The sequence below is a fragment of the Drosophila arizonae genome, chromosome 4 (genome assembly GCF_054131065.1).
Source record: "Drosophila arizonae isolate 15081-1271.41 chromosome 4, UAZ_ARI_1.0, whole genome shotgun sequence".
NCBI classification, from domain to species: Eukaryota; Metazoa; Arthropoda; class Insecta; order Diptera; family Drosophilidae; genus Drosophila; species Drosophila arizonae.
Window position 1 is genome coordinate 20,074,156 of NC_142924.1, and position 25,925 is coordinate 20,100,080.

Consider the following 25,925-nt stretch of genomic DNA (forward strand, 5'->3'; position numbering starts at 1 on the left):
TTTTGCACTGAAAATCGTGAAATTTATTGTTTGTCCCACTTGTCTGCGCTTGCCCTTAGCATGTTAGCATGTCAGATGATTCTTTGTGTTTCAGCCTAATTGGAATGTAATAATAAATTAATACTTATACTCCATTATGGATTGCCTGCACAATTTCAATCTTGGCAGGCTTTTGGCCCAGCAGGCCCGTTCCAGCAGCTGGCAGTATGAAGATCTTGTCTGCCTCCGATTCCGTTGCTAGCATCACATCGTGTATGGCCCCGGCCACCACATCGACATTAGCCGCACATAATGCACCAAGATTAATGCGTCCGTTCTCGGGCACATAGACATGTTTACTGCGCAGCCTTCGCAGGTCATTTGGCTTCAGATTTGTGTAGAGATGCGGGCCAGTTTGCTTCTTGATGTGATCCCACTTGCCAGGTGTCTTCAGGACTGTCAATTTATTGCTTAAGGCCAGGCGCATTTGCTGCAATCGCTGATGCACATCTTGCAGAGAGACAGACCTGGTTAGGGGAGACATGTGGTTGGCTATTTTAAAAACATCTGAATCACTCGTTTTACCAATCACGCCGCAATGATGCATTATTGAGTATCTTGGCCACAATACGGCTTGCAAATGCCGAGAAGCACTTCTCCTTGCTTCGCAGCATCATGTCCTCGAACTGTCCCCGCACCACACTCAGCTGAATGGAATTGTTAAGCACGACCATTAAGTGACCCAGGGTCTCATCTGCATACAAATGATTCAACTTAGTGAGTGCATTGGAGCCGTGCCCCCATTCCGCCCCCTTCCATCACCCTTTCACACTTACTGTAGAGACCGAAATTCTTGACAAACGACTGAGCACACAGCAAATCAAAGCCACTGTCGACAAAGTAACGCACTGGCCATGAGTCCTGCACAGTATCGCCACTGGCGAGTCCGTGTGACTCCAAGTGGAAGAGCGGCAACAGTTTCTTGCACCTAATAATGTGGGCAATCAGCTTCCACTCATCGACGGTCGGATCCAGGCCAGTGGGATTATGTGCACATGTATCCAGTACCACAACGGCACCCTCCGGTGCCGTCATGAGGTCGGCGACCAGCCCATAGATATTCAGCTCGCCCTTCTCCTCGCTGTAGTACTGGTAGCTCTGGCAGTTGAAGCCAGCACTCTTGAATATGTGCACCCACTGGTCACAGCTGGGACGGGCCAGCATGCAAACGGTGCACCTCATCTTCTCACGCAGAAACTGTGCGGCCAGGCACAATGCATCAATGCTAGAACGTGTCTGGATGCCAAGCACCTGTGTTGAAAAGCAAGATAATGAGCAGGATTAACAGTGATGCTCCATTTGGTAATTTCCAACAGGTCTGTGCAAGCTCTGTCTGTGTATCTGCCCGAGCCTTTGCTTCTATGCCATGTCTATTTTTTACCTCTTACTATTCTGTTTTATCAGAGTTTCTTTTTCTGTCCCTCTTGCTTTCCCCCTCCCCATTTGACTGCATTGATTTGAGTTATATTCACACATTTTCACCTAAAACTGAGCTCTCTAAATCTTTTGCCCCTCATAGTGTAACCTCTCGGAGAAATTGGGCCAATTATTTCATATTATTTGCTTACACGATTTTGCAGCATAGCTGGCGCCGCTTTATTCAGGACCAGCTCATTGGCAGCTCGCGTAAAGTCCGGATTGCCCAGCGGAGGGTAAGGCTCATGGTTGTACGAGTCGTCACAGGCAACACCGATCTCAGCCCTGCGCACCGCATTGTGGATGTGGACTTTGCCGTCACTGTTGCGATAGACCTCCCCAGCTAGGTTGACCTTCTTGGGATCGGAGTCCAGATCAAAGGCCATCTGCAGGTTGCTCTCCTCCGAGGGCATCAGGCGCTCGACCCGAGTGAAAGGCTGAAACTTGCTCATTGAGGAACAGCGAGTGGTGGACATGCAAATCCGTTGCTGCAGAAGGCTCTGCGTCAGGGCGCAGATAGTGGCGGACATTCTGAACTAATTTGGTTTATTTCAACTGAGCCGAAATGGAATACAAAACAGACTGAATTTTTTTGTTCTTTTTTTTTTTTTTGTTTTAAATGAGTGTCAAAGTGTCAAAGCTAAGGTCTCAGTCTACTATAATATCAGAAATTACAGTTCTATTATAGCCAAGATTATAACAAGATGCTAGCGAAAATGTCTGTCTCTAGTAATTTTATTTGAATTGTGTGGAAAAATATAGTTTGTGCATACACATACACACTTCACTTAATCAAATGGTAACAAGTGAAAATTTGTTCAATGCACACGCAAAGCACAGCTGACGGGCAGACAGACAGACAGACAGACCGACAGACAGGCAGTTAGAGACAGAAAGACACTGACTCAAGCTGTGCCACGCCCCTAGCGGCAAGAGAACGATGCCGAAAAAGTATTTGCAACAGAAAACTAGCAGCAAAGGCATTTTAGACGCCCTCGCAATAGTTTCAAGTGCCCCGCGTGTGGATCCTTCGCAAGCCCGACGGCGTGACGACGTCCTTGTTTGGGCGCGTCTGTTAGTCTGCTCGTCTGCGCGTCCCTGAGTTTTCTTTCCATTGCTTGCAAGTTGCCGTTGCCGTTGCCTCTGTTGCCGTTGCCGTTGTCGTCTTTCCACTTTCATCAACATCATCAACATTTGTATGTAAATAATTTCGCTAAAAAGTATGCTATACAAAAAGTTGTTTCTTGCTTCTCGTTTGCCACTGTCATTGTGTGTGCGCACGTCTGCGTGTGCGTGTGCGTTCGCGTTAGCGAATAAAAGGCTTTCCTTTCCTTTCCATTTTATTTATTTATTTTTTATTTTTTTTTTTTTTTCATGTCCATCATCATATTTTGCTCTCACACTGAAATTGTACACGCTTTTGAATTGGAATCAGCATATGCACAACTCTACAACTCATTTCGGCCTGTGGACCAAGTTCGCCCCCTTCACGTTCTGCTTGGCACACGTATGAGCCATATTAAGTTCAGTTCGGTTTATTGCCATCTCAGACAACCTTGAACTCTGGCCAATTTTCCGGCTAAGGCATTAATTATGTACGAGATTCGGTTAGTTTCACATGTGTCAAATGCTGCGATAACAATTTGCCAACATTCGCTTAATTTACGAGCCTGAACTTTGAGTGATTCCGACTACTTTATTGCGGCACAAAACTTTTAGCTAAACATGTTAAAGCATAAGTAATTCATGTACATATATCGAAATAAGTTTTAGCCCACTCCCGCACGTGATTTTGGCTAATAGCTGGCGCACTCTGTTCATCAATAACGTCATAATAGCCAATCATTAACAACTGAGAATAAAAATAGAGCGTATATAAAAATAACTTTAAACACTTGTATTGGGTTTATTGAAGGTAAAATATATACGTATATGTAGCTTTATTAATACGTTTGCAGAACTTAAAATAGTTAACTTTGTTTCGAAAAGTTTTCCACTCGGCAATAAAAAGATGTTTTATTTCAGCAAAGTAATAAAACTATTTTGATTGAACAATCAATCAAATACTATAAGCTGATTAAAGTTTTATGAATTCAATATAGCATTGAAGAACTTTCAATGCAAAGCAATTCATTTGACACGCTCCGACCGAGAGCAGAGGAGAGATAACTAGAGCCCTCTACAAAGTGCAGGCCAAAGTACGGCGAATGTGTAAAGGGCCGAGTGAAATGCGTTCGCAATACGACCGCAAAAGCACTAACTGAGATGTGCCCATTAAATGGGAATAAGTATGTAATTATGAATCAGACTGGCACAGCCGCCTGCCCTTTATTGGCGCCCACGCCCACGCGGCGTATGAGCAATGGACGAGGCAGAGCAAGCGCAAGCGAAAGAATTGCCCTAATAAGGCAACCAGAGACGCTCGTTAAATATTTGAGCCACATTTACGACACTTATGATCCGCTTTAAGTTCTCAGCACTCTCGGACCTCGAATGAGAGTGAATGTGCATACATACATACATATGTACATAGTATATGGCATACAGCTAACTTAATAACTAAACAAGCAATTTGCCTTGGCGCACAGTTTGCTCTCGCCAAATGTGAAAAGTTTTTTTGGCAAGCAAAATTTAAATATCATTAAACTTGAAGCTGCTGTGGGTTGTTTGTGTAAACAACTTTAATAAACTCATACGTACTATATATGAAGTCAAATTATTAAACTAAATTATGTTGGGATTGCCCAAGTGCGGACCGGGCGGAAAAAGTTTCACGTACTTTAGTTGCATAATTCAACTAATAAATGTTCAAGGCCCGAGCTCTAATGACCTTAGTTGTAGTTCAGAACTTTGTAAGTTTTATATATTAATTAAATGTTGAAGTCCGCATTTCACATTCAGAATTCCATTTCAATAATTTCAAGGATTTGTCCGCGATTCACGCAAACCGAATTAAATCGTTTGCGTTATTCTCCTCTAATTCATTCAAATGCCAACAGCAAAAGCTAATCTACAAATATTTCGCTGTGCAAATTGAGACTGGCGTCAAATTACATTATTACCTGGCCTCTGCCACGAGCCAGCCAATTAGATGCGGAACAAAAATACTTTAAGGAATTTAAGCTGCTGCTTAAAGAGCAAACACTATTAGCAAACAGATAGGTCAGAGGGCAGATGGCAAAGGGCAGGGGACAGAGGGCGCTGTAAGTAGGTCGTAGAGGGCAGCTAAATTACTCGGGTCTGAATAGCTGTTCCGCTCGCACAACTGATCAATTATTTAGCAAGTATCGAACTGGGTCATGTTCAATGACTCGAGCTGCCTCTGAGCCGCACAGAGTCCACTGATTGACTTGAGTTAGCCAAGGTCACATTGATTTTTCCCTGCTGCTCCACGTTGCTAATTTTCCAAGTAATTTTTCTTTGAGCGTTTCGCTACGTAGCGCTAGCTGTAATTAAATTTGATCATGCCTAAATATAAGCTGCACAATTGTTTGGCATGCAAAAACTTCAACCACTGACAATAGCCAAATGCCGAACGAACCTTTTCACCGCTCACGCTGAGTACAGCTGGATACGCACAAGGACCTCAACATGGACTGGACGTGGGCTGAATAAATGGAGCGCACTGCCTCAATGGCAAATTAAATAACGCGCCTAAAGTTTGTACAACTGATGCGATTTCACGCAACGTAGCCCACCGGTTAGACAACGTCCGTCCCAGAAATAAATAAAAAAAAAAATAAAATAAAAACAAAAAATTAAAAAAAAAAAATGGAACGCAAAAGAAATGAAAAAAATACAAAAATAAATTGGAATAACTTGGCCAGAGAATTCGTTGCTGACGAGAGAGAGAGAGCAAAACCGAGAATGAAAATTGAAAACGTAGCGCGAAATAAACGAAATATAAATAAAAAGAAAATTTCAGCAACGTGAACACCAAACGATGGCTGTGCTAAATGATTTCGTGGATGATGAAAACAAATGAACCGAAACTAAACCAAATTCGAAGAGAAAAATTAAATAAAAGCAATCACAAGTCACGATATCTTCAACAAATTTACGGTGACTAGATGTAGATCTAATGACTTTAAAAACTAAAACAGAGAGCGAAATTTTCAACAAAGTTCATCCCAATTAAAAGTTGAGCGAAATTTAAAACAAATGTTAAGTTAATCAAGTCTAAGCATTGATTTCACTTTCCCTAATTATTTCTGCACAGATTTCCCCATTGGGTCGATAAGCAAACAAAATAATAAAGAAATTGAATACAGAAAGTGCCTAAACCTACATTTTTTGTATAAATTTCGGAGCATAATTTGTAGGGATGGCAACAACAACAAAAATATATCCAGTGTTATGCATGGCCCAAAAAAGAATTAGATGGAATTAGAAATAGAAATAGAAGCAGCGCAACACAAAAAACCGAATAACAAACATGTTACGAACTGCGGAGCTGCGGAGGGGGCAGATGATAGGGCAGAGATGCGTTAAATTTAAACAAATAAACAGCAGCAGGCACAAATAAAAAGCATGGAATATACATACATAGGTATGCGAGTGAATGTATGTATGTATGCATGTATGCATGTGTATATATCCAAATTGCTGCAGGCTGTAAAACGTGTGCAAATACACAGACCATGAGACCTGGCCCAAAAACTTTGCTATGCACTACACACATAGAGAGTGAGTGAGAGAGAGTGGTGGAAAGGGACACATATGTATATGTAAGCAGAGGATAAAAGCGCCGAAATGTGTGCTTCTGGGTCAAAGACGTTGGCGGCAGGGCGAACAAACAGACAGACAGACAAACAGTCGACTAAACAGGCTCGCAGAATGTGAGGAATAGACGGCGCGGCCTAGACAACAACTTGCATAATTTAAATGTAGATATGCGGTTGGATGGCGCCTAAAGATATGCCACACACGCCCACACCCACACGCACGCACACACACACACACACACATACACATACACACAAGCATAGACACTCCAAAGTCTCAGAGGAAAAACCACTTGAACTGGCTGCTGTGAACGCCCATGCGGCCACATCCTTAGTCTCAGCTGCTGTTGTTGTTGTGGCTGTTGTTGTTTGTGTTGTTGTTGTTATTCTTCTTGTTCTTTCTGAGCAGGTTCGCTGCCAGCTGCGTGGGTGTTGATAATGAGCCATTCACTGTGCGTGTGCCTATGGCTCTCCATGTGTGCTGCACATATGCTCTATATGCATGAATTTATAGTCTACTTTATGGCTTACTAATGAACTTTCAACTTTGGCTGAGCACAGCGCGCATCTTTGATCCAACCATTTGCAAAGCAGCATCTGTGCTAAATTAATAGAGCCGAGCATCTCAAGTGCTTGGCAGCTGATCCGCGTAATGAAATCTACGTAATGAATTACGTTTTTCTAACCATGTCAAACTAAAATACACACACTAGAGTATTGAAGCCTCTTTGGAAATTAAAGGACGATTATTGAAGGATTTGTGATTGGCAGAGAAGGCTGGCGAGGCAGGCTCTGAATTGGTTGCCAATTGAAATCCTAAATAAGACAAATATTGACCTTGGCAATTTCTGAGAAAAAAGGCAGCTGAATAAAATAACTGTAGAATGTAGAGTGGACTGAAAACCAAATCAATTGGCACGGCACGAGCCAGCAGAGACAGTAGGCCGTGGGCAGTTGGCAGCAGGACTCTGTTTTATCAATTGATAGACATTTTTTGCGCCAGCTGCTTCCATAAATCGCTCAACAGTGGCAAGCAAAGTTTAACAAATTGAAGTGCGGCACAACTGGGTAGGCAAATGCTGCATTTGTCGTGCAAAAGCGGCTGGAAAAAAGCAAAAAGGGCAAACTGGAATTGCTAGGCGCACAAATGAAGTCGTAAAGCAAACGAACTGCAGCCATTGCCCTTATATAGTACACCGTCTACCGTAGGCCGAGACTGGGATTGAGACTGGAATGGGCACGGAGATGGGGACGGTGACGGGAAGCCGTGCCTGGCTGTTACTCTCGGTGCAGCATGTGGCCGCATTTCTTGTTGCTGTTGTTTTTTTGTGTTGTCTCCTTGGTATTCTGCATGCATATGCACGCATATTTACGAGTATGATGCGAAATGCGCGCCGCGCCCCAGGCAGACTAGGCAGGAATTTGCAGAGCAAGGCAAGCTGGCAAATATGGATTTACTGGATGCGAACTACACCAGAGAATGCGCTACATATCGAAGCGATGCCAGAAATATATGAGAATTCCAAGCAAAATATCTTCCTTACGCAAGGCCTTTCATTCCTCTCCATTCGTATTCATCACACTGAGTTTAAAGAGACTGCGCTACATGTTAATTCAATTTTTCAAACAATAAATATGGATTTGTGTCTGCATAAAACAAATTATTATGCGCCACTTGGAGTCCTGCTGAATAGGTCTCGTCATTAGGTTCGGTTTCTTTATGTCAATCCGCAGGCAATTTTCCATCATATTGTGTAATGCGTGTCGGTCCGTCAGTTTGTCAATTTGTCAATACGCGACTATTATGCGCAATTATTTTCCAATAAATCAAATTAAAGTAGCACAAAGTCGTGCATTCAAAATAATTGCCAATAATTGACAGTAATCTTTAAAAATCATAGCGAAAAAGTTACCTAAAAAAAAGAAAGAAGAAAGAGTCGAATATACGGAATTATGACAAAGCTGTCGACTCATTAAAACACAATTTCTCTCCATTAGCCCGGGGTTCAAGGCGGCACAGATAGGATTTCTAGGCTGGACAAGGAGACAGCAGAAAGGCGAAGGACAATGGGGGAAAATGGGGGGTAAAAGGCAAACAAACTGATGATAAACACTCACGAGTTTCCCTTTTCCTGCTGCTGCATGTTATAAAATCAATAGGGCAACCTTTTATTTATAGTCTATACACGCCCCCAATGCGACACACGAGCCAGTTCCGCCCAACGCCCCTCCCCCCTCTCCGGCCCCACAACCAAAAAAGAAAATAAGAAAACAGAACTCATGCCCACCGAAAAGCAAGAACATTCGCCATTTTTATTTGAGTTTCCATTGGTGCGCTTTTCATTTGACTTGACTTGCAGTTCAAAGGCACAACGCTTCAGTCTGGCTGGGCCTAGGCTGGACTGGGACTGGGACTGGGACTGATCCCGGCCCATTGGAGGTCAGTAGCGGCAAAGTGTTTGCCTTGGCCTGTCAAGTGTCACGAATATGTGCGCGTGTGTGTGTGTGTATATGTTGGTCTGTGTGTTTGACTGCGTATATCGTGCATGTCCAAATGCCTTTCAATAAAAAAAAAAAAAACTTTTTTCATTCCCTCTGTTTCTGTTTTGCTGTTTCTTTTTCTTCTTGCTTTTCAAAAGAAAAACCATTAAGTCGATAACTGTGCGATTAGCCAAGCTCCGATGTCGATAGGCTGAGTGCCTGGTGGGCAGGCCGGATGACCGGCTATCAACCTGACCCAGCAGCTCGCTGCCGGCCGCCTGTCAATATTCATTTATTAGTTGTCATTGTTGGTCTACAACTTTGGCTACAACTGAATGACTCAAACAGTTTGCCAAGTTCTTGGATATGCTGCTGGCGATACGCAAGTCCGGTAAGCAAATATAGGCTTAAACTCTCAAGTAAATAATCCTTAACGAGTGTGTGCCTCGAAACAATACAGATTTATTGAATTTTCCCAAACTTAAATTTAAGTCGGCCATCATAATTGGCTACGATTTGATCTATTCAGAAGCCAATAAAGTATTTCTCTACATTACCTTAAGCTTATCCCATAGCTCAGCCAGCCACGCCCCCAACATGATGCGAAATGCAGAGCAAGTAAAGTCGAAACAAATTGCAATACAAGACATTTTATGTCTTTTACAAATCGTCCAACATTATGTGGTATAAAATGAGTATAAAAAAAATCACCCATACGCCCATCCTCAGCAGAGGTTGCTGGAGAGGCGGTGCATGTATTACACACAATTAGGCCAATATCGTGGCCATATTTATAGCCGCAAATAAGTTTATAAATTTTTACTGGTAGCATAAAACTATGCGGCCAAAAAATGACCGCAATAAACTATGTGAACTTAAGCAACGGAAGCGCCATAAAAATCGAAGCTTTATAAATGGGCCCGCATTCGGGGAAAATATAGAAAAAAAAAAAAAAAACAAAAAGAAATTGCCAACTAGAAAAAAAAAACTAAAACAAATTTCTAGCTATACGAGTTTGATTTTTCTTCATCTCTCTTCTTCTTTTTTTTTTTTTTTTTTGCTGGTTTCTCTTTGAAGTGCCGCCCACTTACACAAACTGATTAATTGGCCTGTGAAGAGCGGCTTTCAGCTGCCGGCCCCATCGCAAGCCTTTTGTGGCACAACGCATTGTGTGCGATTTGTGGCAGCAAGACTGAAGCCCGAAGACCAAAGAGCTGCCACTCAATGCTGCGTTAACCGTGCTCTGCTCCTGGCCGTGCTCCTGCTCCCGCTCCAGTTCCCACTCCTGCTCTTGCTCCTGCTCCTGCTTTATACTTGTAGCTAAAGCTGTGGCCGTACTCGTGGTCGTGCTCGTAGCCGTAGTCGTGGTCGTGGGCCTGTCACTGATTGTTGCTTTTACCCTCATCCCGACCCCAGCAGCTGGGGCCAACAATGCTCTGTGCCCCTGCCCCCTGTCCGTCTCCTGTCGCTTAGCATGGCAAATTAAAATGCTGTGCTGCGACTGTCGTCGGCCCCTGTCGCCTGATGAATGACAGAAAGTTAAACGAAACTTCAAATGCTTTGCGCCCACAACGTGGCTGCCTTAAAACTTATGTAAATCAAAATCAAACAAATCGAGACGAGGGAACAAAGGCAATTTCAATTGTATGATTTGCAGTTATTTGCCTAATAGACGTATGCAAACAGCAAAATAGTTTCATTACTGCGCCAGCTTTGGCTCAATTGACGTCATTGTCGAAAAACACAAACAGAAATAATTTAATATTCAGAATTCATATTTAGCTCCACTAATCACTTCCCCTTGGCGGCGCACGATGCTCAGTTGGAGCCAGACAGATAGATTCTGGCAATGATGTTGTGAAGCGGCATTTGTGCCACCAACACCACTCAGCACTCGCCGCGCACCACTCAGCACTCAGCAACCGCTCATTAATATGGCTTAGGCAAATGCAAATGGGCGTTGCGACGCCTCGTGACAAATGACATGCAATTTTCCGACACAACAAAAATGCAATTAAAACCGAGCACCTCCGCCACACGGAGTTACGGAGCTGAAGAGCCGCAATCTACGCCCGAAGGGTTTAAAATGGAGCAGACCCGGGGCCGAAAAGAATGGCGCATTAAAAGGACTTACAAGCTGGCGCCAAACATTTGCAGACGGTCACAAAGCTGGGTGTTGGCCAGCATTAGGCACCACAATGGCAGCGTTTTCAGCTATCATCAGTATCCAAGCCGAGCCGCGCCCACTCCTGGCCACTGCTGCCCTGCCCAGTCCCGATCCCCTCTCACAGTTGTTGCTGGACGAATGTGACTGCAATTTTTAGACGTTGGCGTCGCTTGGATTTTCATGTCAGCTCTGAGCAGCGGCGCAAACAAAGCGCCCGCAGTCCAAGTGCGATAAATCCTGCTGAAACACAACACACACACACACACACAGTTACACAAATGCGAATGGAATAAAAACAATAAAACAAAAGCCCAGGCAATAAGTATGTGTAAGCCATTCACAAAACAGGGGCAAGCGTTTGCCCCAGACACACATACAAACACACACACACACACACACACACATAGCTAAATATGCTTTGTATATATTGCAATATTATTATATTTTTATTGTTTGTGATATATGAATTCGACATCCATACGTATTATTTCCACTGAGCATGGAATTTGATTTCCAAGAAAGCACAAAATGTTTTGCACCATTGAACATCAAAAGCCTTTACCAATTCGGGTTACAGGCCGCACTCAGCCATAAAGCTCGCAATATAATTCTGTGTGAGACAACACAAATTCCAAACAACCATACCAAATAAATCTGCAAATTTCACAGCTGACCTAATCAAATAAATGGTTCATTCTAAATTGACATATTATTCGATTATGATTATTTAATGCACGACGATATCAAAAATTTAAATAATGATAAGTGATATATTATAGAAATTGAATGAAGAATGAAAGCTGATAATAATGGCAGAAATTTCCATTTTAATTATAATCACAAAATAATGATAATGATAATTTTTTGAGATGTATACTATACATTAATAGAAATAAAAATACTAATAATAATGGCAGAAATTTCTAATTTTTAGATTTTAATTACAATTTCAAAATAATGATAAAATATATTTTATAAATTAATAAAAATGAAAGTTAATTAAGTTAATTAAGTAATGAAATCTCTAAAAATATTTTATAAATTTAAAAATTAATAATAATTGCATGAATTTCGATTTTAATTATTATTTTAATTTAATGATAAAATTAAAAAAAAAAAAAAGAAGAATAATATCAATAATAATGACATGCATTTCAATTATAATTAAAATTTAAAACATTCTAACTGCTCTTGGGAACTTTAATATATTATTGACTTTAATACATTATCTTAGTTTTTTTATTTGAATATAAGCATAAATAAACTTTTGCATATTCTCCAGTCCTTTATAGACTTTCTAGATATATGCATATAACTAAATAAATATTACATAAAATTATATTACGATTCATTACTGCTGGAATATATTAAAAAATTAAAATACTGTCAACAAATATATTTTTTAAATTCAATAGAATAACAACTGAAAATAATGTCATCAATTTCAATGACAAAGTAAAAAGCTTTCAGAATTTTATTATAACTTACAAATTTTACATATCTGCCAGCTCTTTCATAGAAAACTTCAAGATTTGATGACTTCTTCGTCAGCTCATTTACATCTTTCAACCAAAGTGGCAACTGCCCTACGGCCATGGCCAAAACTGCAGCACGGCACGCATACAGATAATCTCTTTGAGATCCTTCGCCTGCAGGCAGCGCATAAGTAGGGGTGCAAAATGTACGTCCACAGACGGACAGACGTTTCCAGGGCGGTTGACACCTATGATGGCCAAGCGACGACTCTGATTTTGATCATCTATTGGCAGAAGTGGAACAGGCAGCCAGCCAGTGCCATTTGCATTAGTGGCCCAACGAAAGGTAACTTGGCTACTCTTTGAGAGCAGCATGACACCCCAGGTGCCCGTATAGACGCTCACTGGGAGCTCAGTGCGAGCCACGCACTTCGTGCTCCGCGATTCACCTATGGCCATTATTGAATCCTTGCCACTGGAGCGCCACACTCAGCTGCGCTGCTGGCTGGCTGAATGAAATGCGGCGCCGTGTCAGAAACTGTTTCGCTTTTAGGAAACTGAACGCGTGCTTTGTGACATTGGCTTGTTGAAACAGTTCCGCCACTTAATTCAGCTGGCATTTTCCGTGAATGGATCCGTTCATATTGCAGCCAGCAATGTGGCCAGCGGCACTAAACCTAACACATTTAACTCGTCGCCAAAAGAGCGAGCGCCCTGCCTGTGGCTATTCGCAGTTGATTTGCATCGTGGCGCAGCCCGAATAAACCAGCACAGATATCGCAGCCCCCACCACGAGACCCCACGAGCTCCGTAGTGCTGGTCATTTCGCACCTAATCCAATGTCGTGCTGTGTGGGCAACACGCAACCATGGAATAGAGGCTAAGGGAATCATTCTCGATGCTAGCGACTATTGAAAATGATTGACTACAAGAGACTTCGATGTTTGCAGCTCTCGCTTTGTGCCAGTAGGTGTCCATGGCCACGACATATCCGTTTGAATGTCCAGCATGCAAACCACTTCTAAAAGCAGTTGGAGTAGTTGTAGCTGCAGCTAGTAGCAAGCTGTGGCACTTCTAATAGTTCATTAAACTTTACGCACAGTATGCATGGGTGATATGCATCAGAATTCATCTTGCCTTGAATTGTGTGCTGCTTCTCTAGACGCTTAAGAGATTAGAGTGGCCCTTCGATGATGCGAATACAGTCGAATCCCGATAATTTGAAATGACAAGAGGATACATTTTTTTTGTTTTTTTTTTTTTTTTTTCGATTTGCACCGAAATTCAAATTGGAGAAAATTATCCAGAACGTATTTTTTCAAGGAGATTAATTTTTTCCATTTTAATTTAACGGGGTACAAATTTCGAAACTCGACTGCAGCAACAAAAGTGAAATATATCTGTATCAAATATCTATCAGAGCATATCATGAGTTTAATATTATCAACGATATCTTGTACATATGGTGAATTCGTATTTTATAAGTCGAAAGTGTGCAAAATTAAATGCAAAATAATTTTTAAATTTTATTTTATTTTATCAATTACATGATAATGGAAGAAAATTACGTTGACGCATGCTATAAACGGACGAAGGTGTAGAAACCCTAACTCTAGCAGGATGTGAGATAGACATTTTCAGACATAAGGATAACTGCACGACGTACAAAAAATAATTATAAGACTAAAATACTATGAAGCTGCATATTAAGAATTCAATATGTGCCTCCTTCTGTCTGGCATAAAAGTAATATACTTTGAATTACCATTTTTAATGGGCTCAGAAAAGAATAAAAAAATGCCCTGATGAAAGGGGTTTGATAATACAAATAAAGTTGTCATAACTTATGTTAATTCATCAGAAATCTACGATAAAAATGATAATGTAATTTCCTTTAAGGCTTTCAGTCATAATGCAATAGTCAGCAGTCTTAAATCCCGAGAGTACTATGTAATGTTATTTGCTAACGATTATCCCAGCTATATAATTCACTGATGAGTTTTATTTTATTGAGCAGCTCAACATGTTGAGAGAGAGAGAGAGAGAGAGAGAGAGAGAGTGAGAGAGAGAGAGAGTGAGAGAGAGCGCGAGTGTCATGTAATTGTAGCTGTCCAGTCGGCCCGACTATGAGTGTGTGTGTGTGTGTGTGCGTGTGTCCGATATAAGTTTTTTGTTGTTGTTGCTTTGTGATTGTTTCCGCTTGAGCGACAAAACACGAATTGCAAATTTCAGCCACGCATCAATGATATCTCGTCATTGGAATTCAATTTGCATTGTCCATACGCTACGAGGTCCGCCGCATTGCCACAAGGCCACATTCTACAATTCATGCTTTGGCATGGCCGTGGGTGTATGTGTGTATGTATGTGTGTGTATACGGAGTATACCATTTGGCTTTCGTCTTTTGGTCTGTTTGTGGTCCCACAGTGCGGAGTGGCTTGACCCGCAGCTTGTGGCTATCAATTTCCGCGAACGTTTCAGCAACAAAAACTACAGATACATATACATATACATATACATATGTATATGCATATATATTCTTCAATATTGTCATTAAATAAATATTGAAATAATAAATGTATATAGAGACAGAGATTTAATTTACACACACTTAATAGTATGCGCCGGATAATTAATTTAAATCACTTTTCGTTTTACATTTGCCCGAGCCTGAATATTATTTCAATTTAATTTTTATTTTTATTACTCATTCGGGCTCTTTTTATGGCCCTTACACTGTTGGCTAATTAGGTTTACCTGTTTTGACGGCTCGTTGTAACAAATTTGCATAATTTAAATAAAGTAAAATAAAATAATACCTTTTAATCACACACACACACACACATACGAAATAATAAGCGGGCGAGCATTTGCATTTGATTTCGTATTTAATTAAACTGTAACCATATCAACGGCGAAAAATACCTTTAAAGTCAACTAAAAATAAATAGGTTTTTGAGGGGTTATTAATCCTCATAATGCAAACAATCTGATGATTCGGTAACGGGAGTACTTTTCAGGCACTGCTACATATTATGTAACAATTGATATTATTTGACTAATGAGTGGCCTGGAAAAATTATTTATTTTAAAGTAAAATGAAGCTTATTTGTTTTTATGCTTATTCATATATTACATATGTTTTTATACCACGTAGTAGGTACATACATACATGTTAACTTGTTGAGTAATGAAAATGTGAGTATTATGCTTTTCTGCAAGTTTATGTAACAGAATAATAATAATATTATTATTATATATCAAAATATTATAGGTAAATATTTTTGAGTTAATGTCGAATCAACACATTTGCCTATCATTGCGAACAATGTTTATTCCATTTGCCAAGGTAAGCACCTGAATGCCCAAAGCAGTGCGAGTAAACGCAGTGCGAGCTTAGGTGTATGTGTGTGTGAGGGAGCTGTTAGTTATTTATGGGCTAAAAAGAAGAAAAGAAGAAGTCACAGTATCTGCTAGCCGGGCAATTCCAACTAGAACTGACTTGTTGTAACTGTGAACCTTTTTTTATTTAATAAACTCAAACTTTTTTGTATGCCACTTAAAAGTGGTTCATATCTTATCATGTTTCCATTGTATTTTCAAACAAACAATGTCCATAAGTTGACTTAGCACAGACTGCAAAAGGGCATCAGATTTACATTATACCAACAGAAAGTTTTCAAATTGTCCCGATCTCCATTTACATAACTAAATAATGTATGTGCATAAAAATATATGTATTATAAATATGCATATAAGTATGCCACACATATACATACATATGTGTGTATGTGGATTTGAATGTGTGTGCTTCGTTTTTGAAAAGGGCTTCCAAATTTGATGCTGTCGAATGGAAATGGCGAACAAAACTCATTAGCAAATATTTGACCTTAAAAAGCTGACGACGACAACGACAACAACAACAACAACAGCAGCAACGTCAATACTAACAAGGTCTACAGCAACAGCAGCAGCAACAACAACACGCACAACAAAAAATTCACTTAACACTTGGCCACAAAAGTTTTGCGGGTTGGCAATGAGTCGAGGGAATAGCCGCAAAGCCCAAAGGTCGCACTGCAGTGAAGTTTGGCGAATCGTTTATAAATCGTTTTGGCTGCCGGCAGCGTCAGCATCAGCATCAGCATTCAGCTGCCCAGCCAGCCAAGTGGTACAGGTGGTGCAGGTGGCGCCATTGGCGCAGGTGACGCAGGTGCTGGCAACCGCAGAGGATTTTGTACAGCTCGGCCGAGGCAAAGCAACAGAAATGTAGAAAGCTTTACGAGGGCTGCGGCACACATCCGGCGCACAACTAGGGCTGCAGCATTTGCAGCTGCTATCGCAAACAAAATTGTAGCAAAAGGTTAATAATTTGCAATATCCGCTGCATACAGCGCCACTTCCTGTTTCCGTTGTCCAGGCTAGAGCCAGCCACAAAACAATGATCCCAACAGCACACACACACACATAGAGAGAGAGAGAGAGAGATATTCACACACCCACACACACCTATACATTGACGCCTGCTCCCGCTCTCAAACAAAATCAGACAATTTTAATCCGGCTTTGATTGCGAAGCCCAATAATCACACACACATACACCCACACACTTTGCCTGTCTCTCACGCACACACACTTAAGCACATCACGTAAATTTAACAAGCAGCGACCGCGTTTATAATTTTGGCTCATTGTCTAAGCGAAATGAGTAAATTTGTGGTAGGTCCGCAGCACACGCAAAGCAACTTTGTGAACGTCCCGAAGGTCCTTGCTGTTAGATTTTTCAACTTTTCAATTTTTCATGTTTCACCGTCGGCATATTTGCTAGCGCTTGAAAAGCCGAAAAACTTCAGGATTTCAGCAAAGAAATTTTGACATACAAACATTGGTGCGTGAGCGTTTGCATAGAACATGTTTGAGAGAGACTAGACAATAACATACATGTTTGAGAGAGCATAGTCAACAGTTCAGAGAGAGCGAGAGAGAGAGCGTGGATAACATTCCTGTGAGAGTAACATAATGTTAAGTGATGTTGCAGGAGCAGAAGCTAACAGGTTCGATTCGAACAGGACCTGAACAACAGCGAAGGGGTAACACAAGTTCGTCTAACTTTCATGTAGAAGAGTATTTCCCTGTTTAGAAAAAGGGAAATAACTTGGTATGTTCGGCTAACACCGTAATTATACGAATTTATCATCGTATGCGGTATTTGTTATTGTCGGCATCCCAGCTGTGGCGCACGTGCTACGACAGCGATGCAACAAGTTTGAAGTACCAAATGTTATGCTGTCTCACTGGAATCGTAAGTAACTTAATTCTAGCTACATTTTTCATTGCATACTTTTACATCTTTGGGTAACTGTGTAACAGCTTTATAAACTCGCGCTGCCTCTCTCTATCTCTATCTCTTTCCTTCTATTTTCTTAATCGTAGCTATTGAAAGGATTCCGTTCAGCATGAAATTGCTTTAACAGATTGATGTTACAATTTAAAATTTTTTCGGCGGATGCTTTAAGTCGACCAACCGCAACGGGTGACGGGACTTGGCAGTGGATCTCGGTCTTCGCTAGAACAACATCAACACGGGGACAATGTCTGGGGCTGGCACAACAGCAACGCTAACGCAACAAAAACAATGCCAGCACCGAACACACTTACAACAACAACAACAAAGGGAATAACAACAACGTGAATAGCAGCAGGATAGCAAAAGCTGCTATGAGCTGGAGTGACTAGGCTAGAGTGAGATAGCTCGAGAGAGCTGGAGACGCGGGACAGCGAAGGAGCGAGAGAGCGGGCGGTGGCTCTAGTACTCAAAGTAGGCTTCATTCTAACACTTAACATGTTAAAATTACATTCGCCGCTGTTATTACAGTTTTCAGCATTTTTTTTTTTTTTTTTTTTTTGTTCCTTGTTTTGCTCGTTAAATGTCAAGCAGAAGTTGAGAGAAAGTCAATGACCGACAACCCTTACGGGAGAGCAAAATGAAAACAAAATGCAATAACAATAGCAAAAGTTTGTTTTTGGAGTTGAATGAGCGCACTTAGTTAGTGCACGAAGGGTTAGGGTTTGCCGTAGTTTGTTTTTGTTCTCTCCGATGTTTCTCGCTTGGTGTTGAAAACAAACTCCGTTATTCCGTAGGCGTGTTGACAACTTGCCAAACAATGCGAAATGAGCAAGGCGAAACGAGAGATGAATTGCATGAGGGAGCAAATAAGCTCTGATTAAATTAAGAATCGCAATTTAAATTTGTAATGCGATGCAGCACGTATAAACGCTTGAGCAGCACTGTTAAGCTTATGCATGTATAAGTATGTATGTTAAGTGTATATATGTATATGTATGCATACGTTTGTGTGTATATGGTTTTCGTTTTGATTTCGCTTAACGCTTAATTAAATGAGAAGCTTATGTAAATCGCGATTAGAATGCATATTATCTTATGCTATTTCTTCCCAATATTAGAGCAAAGCTCAATTTGCATTTGCGAACTGTGTGAGAAATTAAATTATTTATTTACCTGAAGCGAATGCAAATTTGATAAAAAAATAAAAATAAAAAATAAACAAAACATAAAAAAGCACAGGTCCTGCGAAAACATCAGTTGCCTGCCAATGCTGGAAGCGTGGGGCGCTTGGCGCTTGGCGTTTGGCGTTTGGCGAATAGTCTGAAAACGAACACAATAGTAAAGCGGTGTAAAATCAAGAAACAGTTACGTACACAGCTCTGACGGTTGCCCGCCAACCAAACTCCATTCCCACTCGGGGAATCCAGGCTTTGCCCACCTTTAAAGGGGCCAGCGGTGGCGGGGCTGGGGCGGCCGCATCGTAAAATCGCAGAGATCCAACCGCACTCAAAGAAATTATGCGAAAACAAAAATGTAGAGCTTGACGGTGGCTCAGCAGGTGGGACACGAGAAAAGTGTGGAATATCGCAAACAAAACGGAACAGGCAACAAAATGGCAATACACCCATACACACTCACACAGCCACTCGCAAAAACACACTCGCACACACACTTTACCCCTTGCTGGGTAAACATAAAAGCGACGCGAGCTGCTAGCGAGCGAATAAGCAAACAGCCTTAATAAAAATTTCATTTCCTTAATCAAATGCATTATCAAATTACAAAAACAACAACAACAACAATAGCAGCAGCAACAGCAGCGGCAGCAGCAGTGGCAGCAGTAGTAGTAGCAATGTAGGCGTGTGGGCGTGCTGAAATGATGTGCAGCCACAAGAGGCAGCATAAAAAGAATTTTGTTACCCTTCAGTTCAGTCAGCTCTGTCAGCGCCCGCTTAACTTCATCACAAAGCCAACTTCAATCGGTATTGGAGCACAGCGCACACCTCATTTCGGGTGCACACACATACACACGAAGCTGAAATTGTCAAGCGAAACTTGAGATTGAACTAAAGTAGTAGCATAAAAAAGCGTATAAGCCATCAGATACCCAACAATTATCAAGATAAGGTCTTTGAAACGATTTAAAGCAGCTGAGATTATCTGGAAAAAATACTAAAATACTTATCAAAGCATAGGCGGCTCTATGTACAATGTCTTGCAATCTTCAATAACAGCAATTGTTATTACACATCTATTATTAACGCTCGAGCTGCCTAAACAGAACACCCCATTAACATTTAGCAGCGATGGCAAGCGCATCGAATACATATATGTGTAGGTGTACGTGCGTGTGGGTGTGCTTGTAATGTGTTTGTATGAGAGCCACTTGCTGCTGAGTGTTTGAGTAAAGAGTAAAGTAGAAGAGCCAATGGCTGCAATTTAAACCACACTTTCAGCTTAAGCTGAGTAACAGAGCGGAGATTTTAATATGCAGATCAGGAGAGTATGTAAAAGAGAAGAGACAGCAGTATAAATAAAGCTGCCCACTACGAATACATTTTAGCTAAGCCTTTGAACAGCAGTGCAGTGTCACTGTTCTCTTCTGTTGTTTACGTATGTGCGTCTGTGTTGGTGAGAAAAACTGAGCTGAAGATCCTGCATTTACATGCATACATATGCGACCGCAAGCAGAAGAGCGAGCAAATACGTTTTAGTTGAGTCTGTGAGAGCGGAGTGTGACGTACATCGAGATCATACATGCATGATCGCATAACTAGAGCCAAAGCGGTATAAATAAAGCTGCACATGGCAATTAGAGTTCAGTTGGACTTGTGAAATTGTGTGGTGCGGACGGAGCAGTCGTGGGACGAAGAAAAATGGAGGAAGCAAAGTATAAATGGAGGAAGCAGGGTATAAAAGGAGGAAGCAGATTTTACAAGAAAGTGCCTAGGGATTTTCAATATCAATTGACAAGCGAGGTAAGCAAAATTATTTTACTTAATTTTATATTTTAATATATAAACTTTTCTGAATAAATATTAATATAATTCTATATATATTTGTCTTTTTTTTTAAGAGAAATTATAAATTTTTTTTATTTACAGCTTAGCGCACCGTTACCTTATTGAAAACTTAATCTACGCAGAGAATTACATTAATTTACCTGATATGCAAGGCAAAATTATTTTATTTAATTTTATATTTTAATATATGTTTTTCTGAATAAATTTCAACATAATTCTATATATATTTGTCGAAAATATATATTGTTTATGTATAAATTTGTTTTTCTATTACTCATATATTGTTTTAAAATTGAAAGATTATTTCATATATAATTTTTCTGATTATTTTACTCTTATTTTAGTATTATTTTTGCCCTTGCATTAATGTTGTCTGTCTTTCTGGTAGGCCTTGTTATAGTTCCTTTAATAGGAACAATTGGGCCAATGTTCTGCACAAACAAATACATGCGATGCACATTTCGTTTATAAGCTGAAAAATCAATGATTGCATTTGCATTTTGTTAGATTTCTGTAGTTCTGGAATTATGCCAACGTCTGGCGCGTCCTTCTACTTTTGCTGCTGCCGTCGGTGTTGTTGTTGTTGCTTGTACTATTGGGGTTATTGCTTGTTGCTGTTGCTACCGGAAACACGGCCAAGAAGGCGGAGGAGGCAGCTGCAGCAGCAGCAGCAGCAGGTCCTCCTGGTAGTTGGCAACAGCAAAGTCCTTTGGCATGGTGAGGAAATTAGAAATGGAAATTATTATCGTAATTCGTAATGTTGTTGTTGCTTTTGCAATTTCTGCTATCGCTGCTGTCATGTAATTGCACAGCAACACAACAACCCGCCGAACACCAGACTTAACCGCTCTAATCGTTGTAATTGTTGTTGTCGATGCTCAGCTGCGCTCCCAAGTATATTATTAAGCAATGCAATGCCTGAGCCCGCTTCAATGCTTAGATTAGCCAACTAATTGCGCTGCGATTAAAACTTTGAATCAAAGAAGAAATTAGTAAATACTTTATTTCATGAAAAATATAATCAGCTTAACAAAAGTGATAAGTCGCAGTGTGACTGGCATCGAAATGATTCCTTCTTAGTTTACAGCTAATTTGCATCTATTGCTTCTATACCAAGCATATCTTCGTGTCCGATTACAATTCCTATAATTTCGTTAGACTATAATAATAAAACGGAGCCGCTACCAATATACAAATCCAGATTCAGCGAAATTGGCGTCCAGCTCAAACACTGCATAGAGTAACATGTAAGTGGATATCCTGTAGGAGTCCTCTAGCCGCAAGACTAACCAGTTAGACAAACAATTATTCTCGACAAGCGGCATAGCTGTACCCAGTCAAAAACTTGAATTTTTTAAGTGCGCTCCTCCTCCTCCTCTGCGTGTGGCTGACCCTACTTAGGACTCAATGCGACTCAAGGGCCGTGCACATGGCGCTACAAGTCTCGAGCCCTTTTTTCTTTTTAGGAATTCCAAAAGTCTCCAAATTCTGACAAGTAAATGGGGAAAAAAAAAAGAAAAAATTAACATTTCTATCCTTTTGTTGTTGTTCAGTAAACTGTCAATTCGAACTTTAAACTTGAATTTTGTTTATAGCAACATTAAAAATATCTAAATATCGCTACTGGAACTATCGTTGCAACTATGTATATCAAAGCTGCTTTTCACTTCATTCCATTACTGCCAATATATTATGTTGATACCTTGTTAAGATCTGCTATAGCATATAGTGTATTTACACCAAGAACTGTCTGACATCTAGTGTTGCATCGCACTCTTATCGATAGTCTGGGCCAAAGCACAACTTGAATCGTCTAGCAGTCCTTGACTTTCACAGCTGCTAAATAATTTCTCAGAAGCTCAAATTCACTTCAAGCAGCAACATCTCGCTTTCAAATAATATTTAATTTTTTCTTGAAATGGTAAGTTAATTAACTTTTATTTCTAATATCAAATTTTCCCCAATCTGCTTTTTTTTTCCTGCAGGAGTCGTATAATCTACCGATGCCTAGCATTAAGTTGCCGACTCGAGTGCAGCCGGAGGTGATGCCGGAGCCAGGCGAAGCTGGTATGTACACCAATAAAATACACTATTTGCGGAAGTATCTGCTCGACGAGCTGGTCACTAAGAAGTTTGCCATGGACTTCATGGAGCCCGTGGACACAGCGATACTGCAGGTGCCCAACTACTACACCGTCATAAAGCGCCCGATGGACGTGGGCACGATTATCAAGCGGGTGCAGAATCGCTACTACCATCGCGTGGACGATCTGATCAGTGACTTCCAATTGGTCATTAGCAACTGCTTCACGTTCAATCGCCCGGGGGATGTGGTTTACCGCAACTGTCAGAAGCTGGAGAAGTTCTTTCATCGCGTGCTCAATAAGATGCCCAAGGGCGAGGAGAAGCCCAGCACCAAGGATCCGCGTGCCCCCGGCCGACAGCATGGCTACGAGAAGGCATCGGAAATCGTGCAGCGGCAGTGCCAGGAGCACCTGGCCAAGCTGCATATAGCTATCTCCAAGGAGGATGACCCGAGCATCTGCAAATACTTTAGGGCTAAGTTCGATTGCCTGTCGCAGAAAGTGGATAGATTCTACTTCAAGACCATCGAGGAGTTCCGCTTTGAGGTGACGGGCATCTTCAAGAACTTCGACAACCACATTAGGACGTTCCACGAGCTCTTCCACAGGACCTGTGATCAGGACACACAACAGTACTTGGCGAGCTGCAAGTGGTCTCGCGAGCTCGATGGCAATAAGTCGGCGGCCGCGGCCGACTCGACTTTGAAAATGGACAAACGCGATATAACCGAGGTGCTCCATGCACTCAAGAGAGCTGAGAGCAGCGTGGAGCACTGCCTCAAGTCTTACACCAAGGACAAGGCCAACCGTGCCAAGGGCCTGATCAACGCGTTCGAGGCCACCGCCGACAAACTCAAAGCGAAGCTATCGACGGGACGCAAGGTTGAAACAACTAGAGACGATAGAAGGAGGGAAGCACAAATATTTTACAATAAACTCCCAGATGAGAGCAGTGAGGAGCAGTCATCCGAGCAGTCCGACGATGAGGATGAGCCCATGGAAGAAGAGAATCCGGCAGTACAAGTTTTTAAAAACGATTGTGCCAGCATGGATGCAGATTCCGATTCAGATGCAGATGCAAATGGAGATGGAGAAAGAGATGGAGATAGAGATAGAGATAGAAATACAGGTGCAAATGCAGATGAGGAATCAGATGCAGATTCAGATGCAGGAGCAGAAGCAGATGCAGATCCAGATGATGAATCAGTTTCAGATGCGGATGATGAATCAGATGCAGATGCTAAAGCTGCTGCAGCAGTGGGTGCAGATGCTAATGCGAATGCAGTTAAGGCTGTAGATGCAGAGGAAGATGAAGAATCAGATTCGGAAACAGATGTAGAATCTTCTACAGATACAGATGACGAATCGGATGCAGCTGCTGGTGCAGCTGCAGTTGTAGAAACTAATGCTAATGCAGTTGCAGAAACTGATGCTAATGCAGTTAAGGACCTAGATGCTGCTGCAGGAGCAGCTGCAGCTGCCATTCCCACTCCCGCTCCCACTCCCACTTCAAATGAAGCTGCTTTAAAAACGATGAATTCAACGCTCTGGTCTGACCTGCAACTGACCAGCAGCGAAGACAGCGAAGATAGCGCAGGAAGTGCAGAAAGTAACTGAGGGGAATCATCGTAGTTGCCTCGGAGTCCGATTTCACATATCTGACAAATACATAAATATAATAATTATACATCATTACAGATATCAGCTTTAGCACAAATTTGAATACTCACCCATCAACTCACATGGCGCAGTGCAGCAGCTCCAAAGTTGTGGCTCGTTCCAGGGCAATGACACCGACACAGCCAATAAATGGAACACCTTTTTGATGGGGCGACCCATCGACGTCAAAGGCGCCCAAATGTAGGCAATGTGCGAACTTTACCAATCGATAAAAGTTTCAACTTCACGTGCAACACCAACACCTACCCGCTGCTCCAAGTTTCCGCCTTGTTAGTGGGTAAGTTATTTGCCCCAGCCTGCTTGTGTGTAGATAAGGCTTAGCGGCTGCTACCTGGTCCACCCTAAAAAAAAAAAAACACCCAAAGGTCCTCGAATGCAAATGTCCAGTTGTGTTTACCACTCAAAATACGTTTAATTGCGGGATATCTGCCGACTCAGCCTGTTGGCTGCACATAAGGAAAAACGAATTGGAAAAGAAAATGGAAAATGGAAATTCATTGATTTTCATTTTGGTGAGGGCAGAAAATATATCAAATATAAATAAAGACAAGGTCGAATACCCATTGCTGCAGCTGTTAACTTAGAAATTGTTTATTCAAGAATAAAAACTCTCTTGAATTCCATCTCAGCTGTTGCACACATTCATACAAACTCAGCATACCCGTTTCGTGTGCACAAAACATCAAATTACCTAAATAGCACTTCAATTTGAATGTAGCATAAGTTGACGCGGCTCCTTACGCATCCGCTTCGACTTGGACTCCTGCTGGATGCTGCCTAATTTATTTCATTTGTATTCATTCGGGCCCAGACAAACAGCAAATTTATTCAGACACCTGCCCCGGCGCGAATCTAAAATACAATTAGAATAAAATCAAAACTCCAATTATACGTCAATATTTTACATTTAAATGAAAAATAAAACCCCCATGATGTACACAAAAAAAACGAAAATAAAGCAGACTTTAATAAATTATTTTGTTTATGTATAGGATTTTTTATTATATTTATTCTTATTTCTATACACAAATTATTATTTTTATCTCAGCATTAAATTTTTAGAGCGCTAGTTTAAGGAAATATCCAAAATCTCTTTAAAAACATTCAAATCTCATTGGGCAAAACATTTAAATTTCGCGCCAAGCACTTAAACAATTGTATATTTCCTTTTTATACCCTGAAAACATTGAAAATGGGAAATCAGGGTATAATGGTTTTGTTCGAATATGCGCAAAAGTATAAGAACAAAAAGTCCTAAATTGGCACCCCTCAACTCAAAAAAGGGATGTTTAATTCATTTGCAAAGAATTTCCCAGGAGGGGCATATGAACCAAATATACCACTAAATGTCTTATAATTATAGCCACAGGACTTATGGCAATATTTCGAAATAAAATTCTTTAAAGATGGCGGCACAGTGAAACAAAAATATTTGAATTGTACAAAAGATGGCGGCAATGTTTTATAGTTAGTCGAGCAGCTCTTTTGG

At 41.0% G+C, this 25,925-nt stretch overlaps 2 protein-coding genes and 1 long non-coding RNA gene across 4 annotated transcripts; 1 reads left to right on the plus strand and 2 right to left on the minus strand.

Moving 5' to 3' along the window:
• LOC108614748 (aspartate aminotransferase, cytoplasmic-like) lies at positions 1-1,985 on the minus strand. Its single transcript, XM_018008994.2, has 4 exons — positions 1,608-1,985; positions 816-1,290; positions 565-733; positions 1-506 (listed from the first exon to the last, which is right to left on the minus strand). The coding sequence occupies exons 1-4, from the start codon at positions 1,983-1,985 to the stop codon at positions 125-127; spliced, it is 1,404 nt and encodes a 467-aa protein (XP_017864483.1). The 3' UTR covers positions 1-124.
• Positions 1,986-21,649: 19,664 nt separating this feature from the next.
• Positions 21,650-22,496, minus strand: LOC149269377 (uncharacterized). 2 transcript variants are annotated; one of them, XR_016269795.1, is made up of 2 exons: positions 22,375-22,496; positions 21,650-22,160 (listed from the first exon to the last, which is right to left on the minus strand). It is a non-coding gene; the product is annotated as an uncharacterized LOC149269377 (long non-coding RNA). The 2 variants fall into 2 exon arrangements; XR_016269794.1 differs by having other exon boundaries at positions 22,244-22,380.
• On the plus strand, positions 22,458-25,412 carry LOC108614245 (uncharacterized). Its single transcript, XM_018008277.2, has 2 exons — positions 22,458-22,593; positions 22,658-25,412. The coding sequence occupies exons 1-2, from the start codon at positions 22,591-22,593 to the stop codon at positions 24,371-24,373; spliced, it is 1,719 nt and encodes a 572-aa protein (XP_017863766.1). The 5' UTR covers positions 22,458-22,590; the 3' UTR covers positions 24,374-25,412.
• The last annotated feature ends 513 nt before the right edge of the window (positions 25,413-25,925 follow it).

What these genes read in the sequence shown, in the direction of transcription:
- LOC108614748 (XM_018008994.2), bottom strand. Translation starts at nt 1,985, where the DNA reads ATGTCCGCCACTATCTGCGCCCTGACGCAGAGCCTTCTGCAGCAACGG. An exon ending in CAGCTATGCTGCAAAATCGT is followed by an intron (nt 1,291 to 1,607) that starts GTAAGCAAATAA and finishes TTTTCAACACAG; the next exon opens with GTGCTTGGCATCCAGACACG. An exon ending in GCATCATTGCGGCGTGATTG is followed by an intron (nt 507 to 564) that starts GTAAAACGAGTG and finishes TCCCCTAACCAG; the next exon opens with GTCTGTCTCTCTGCAAGATG.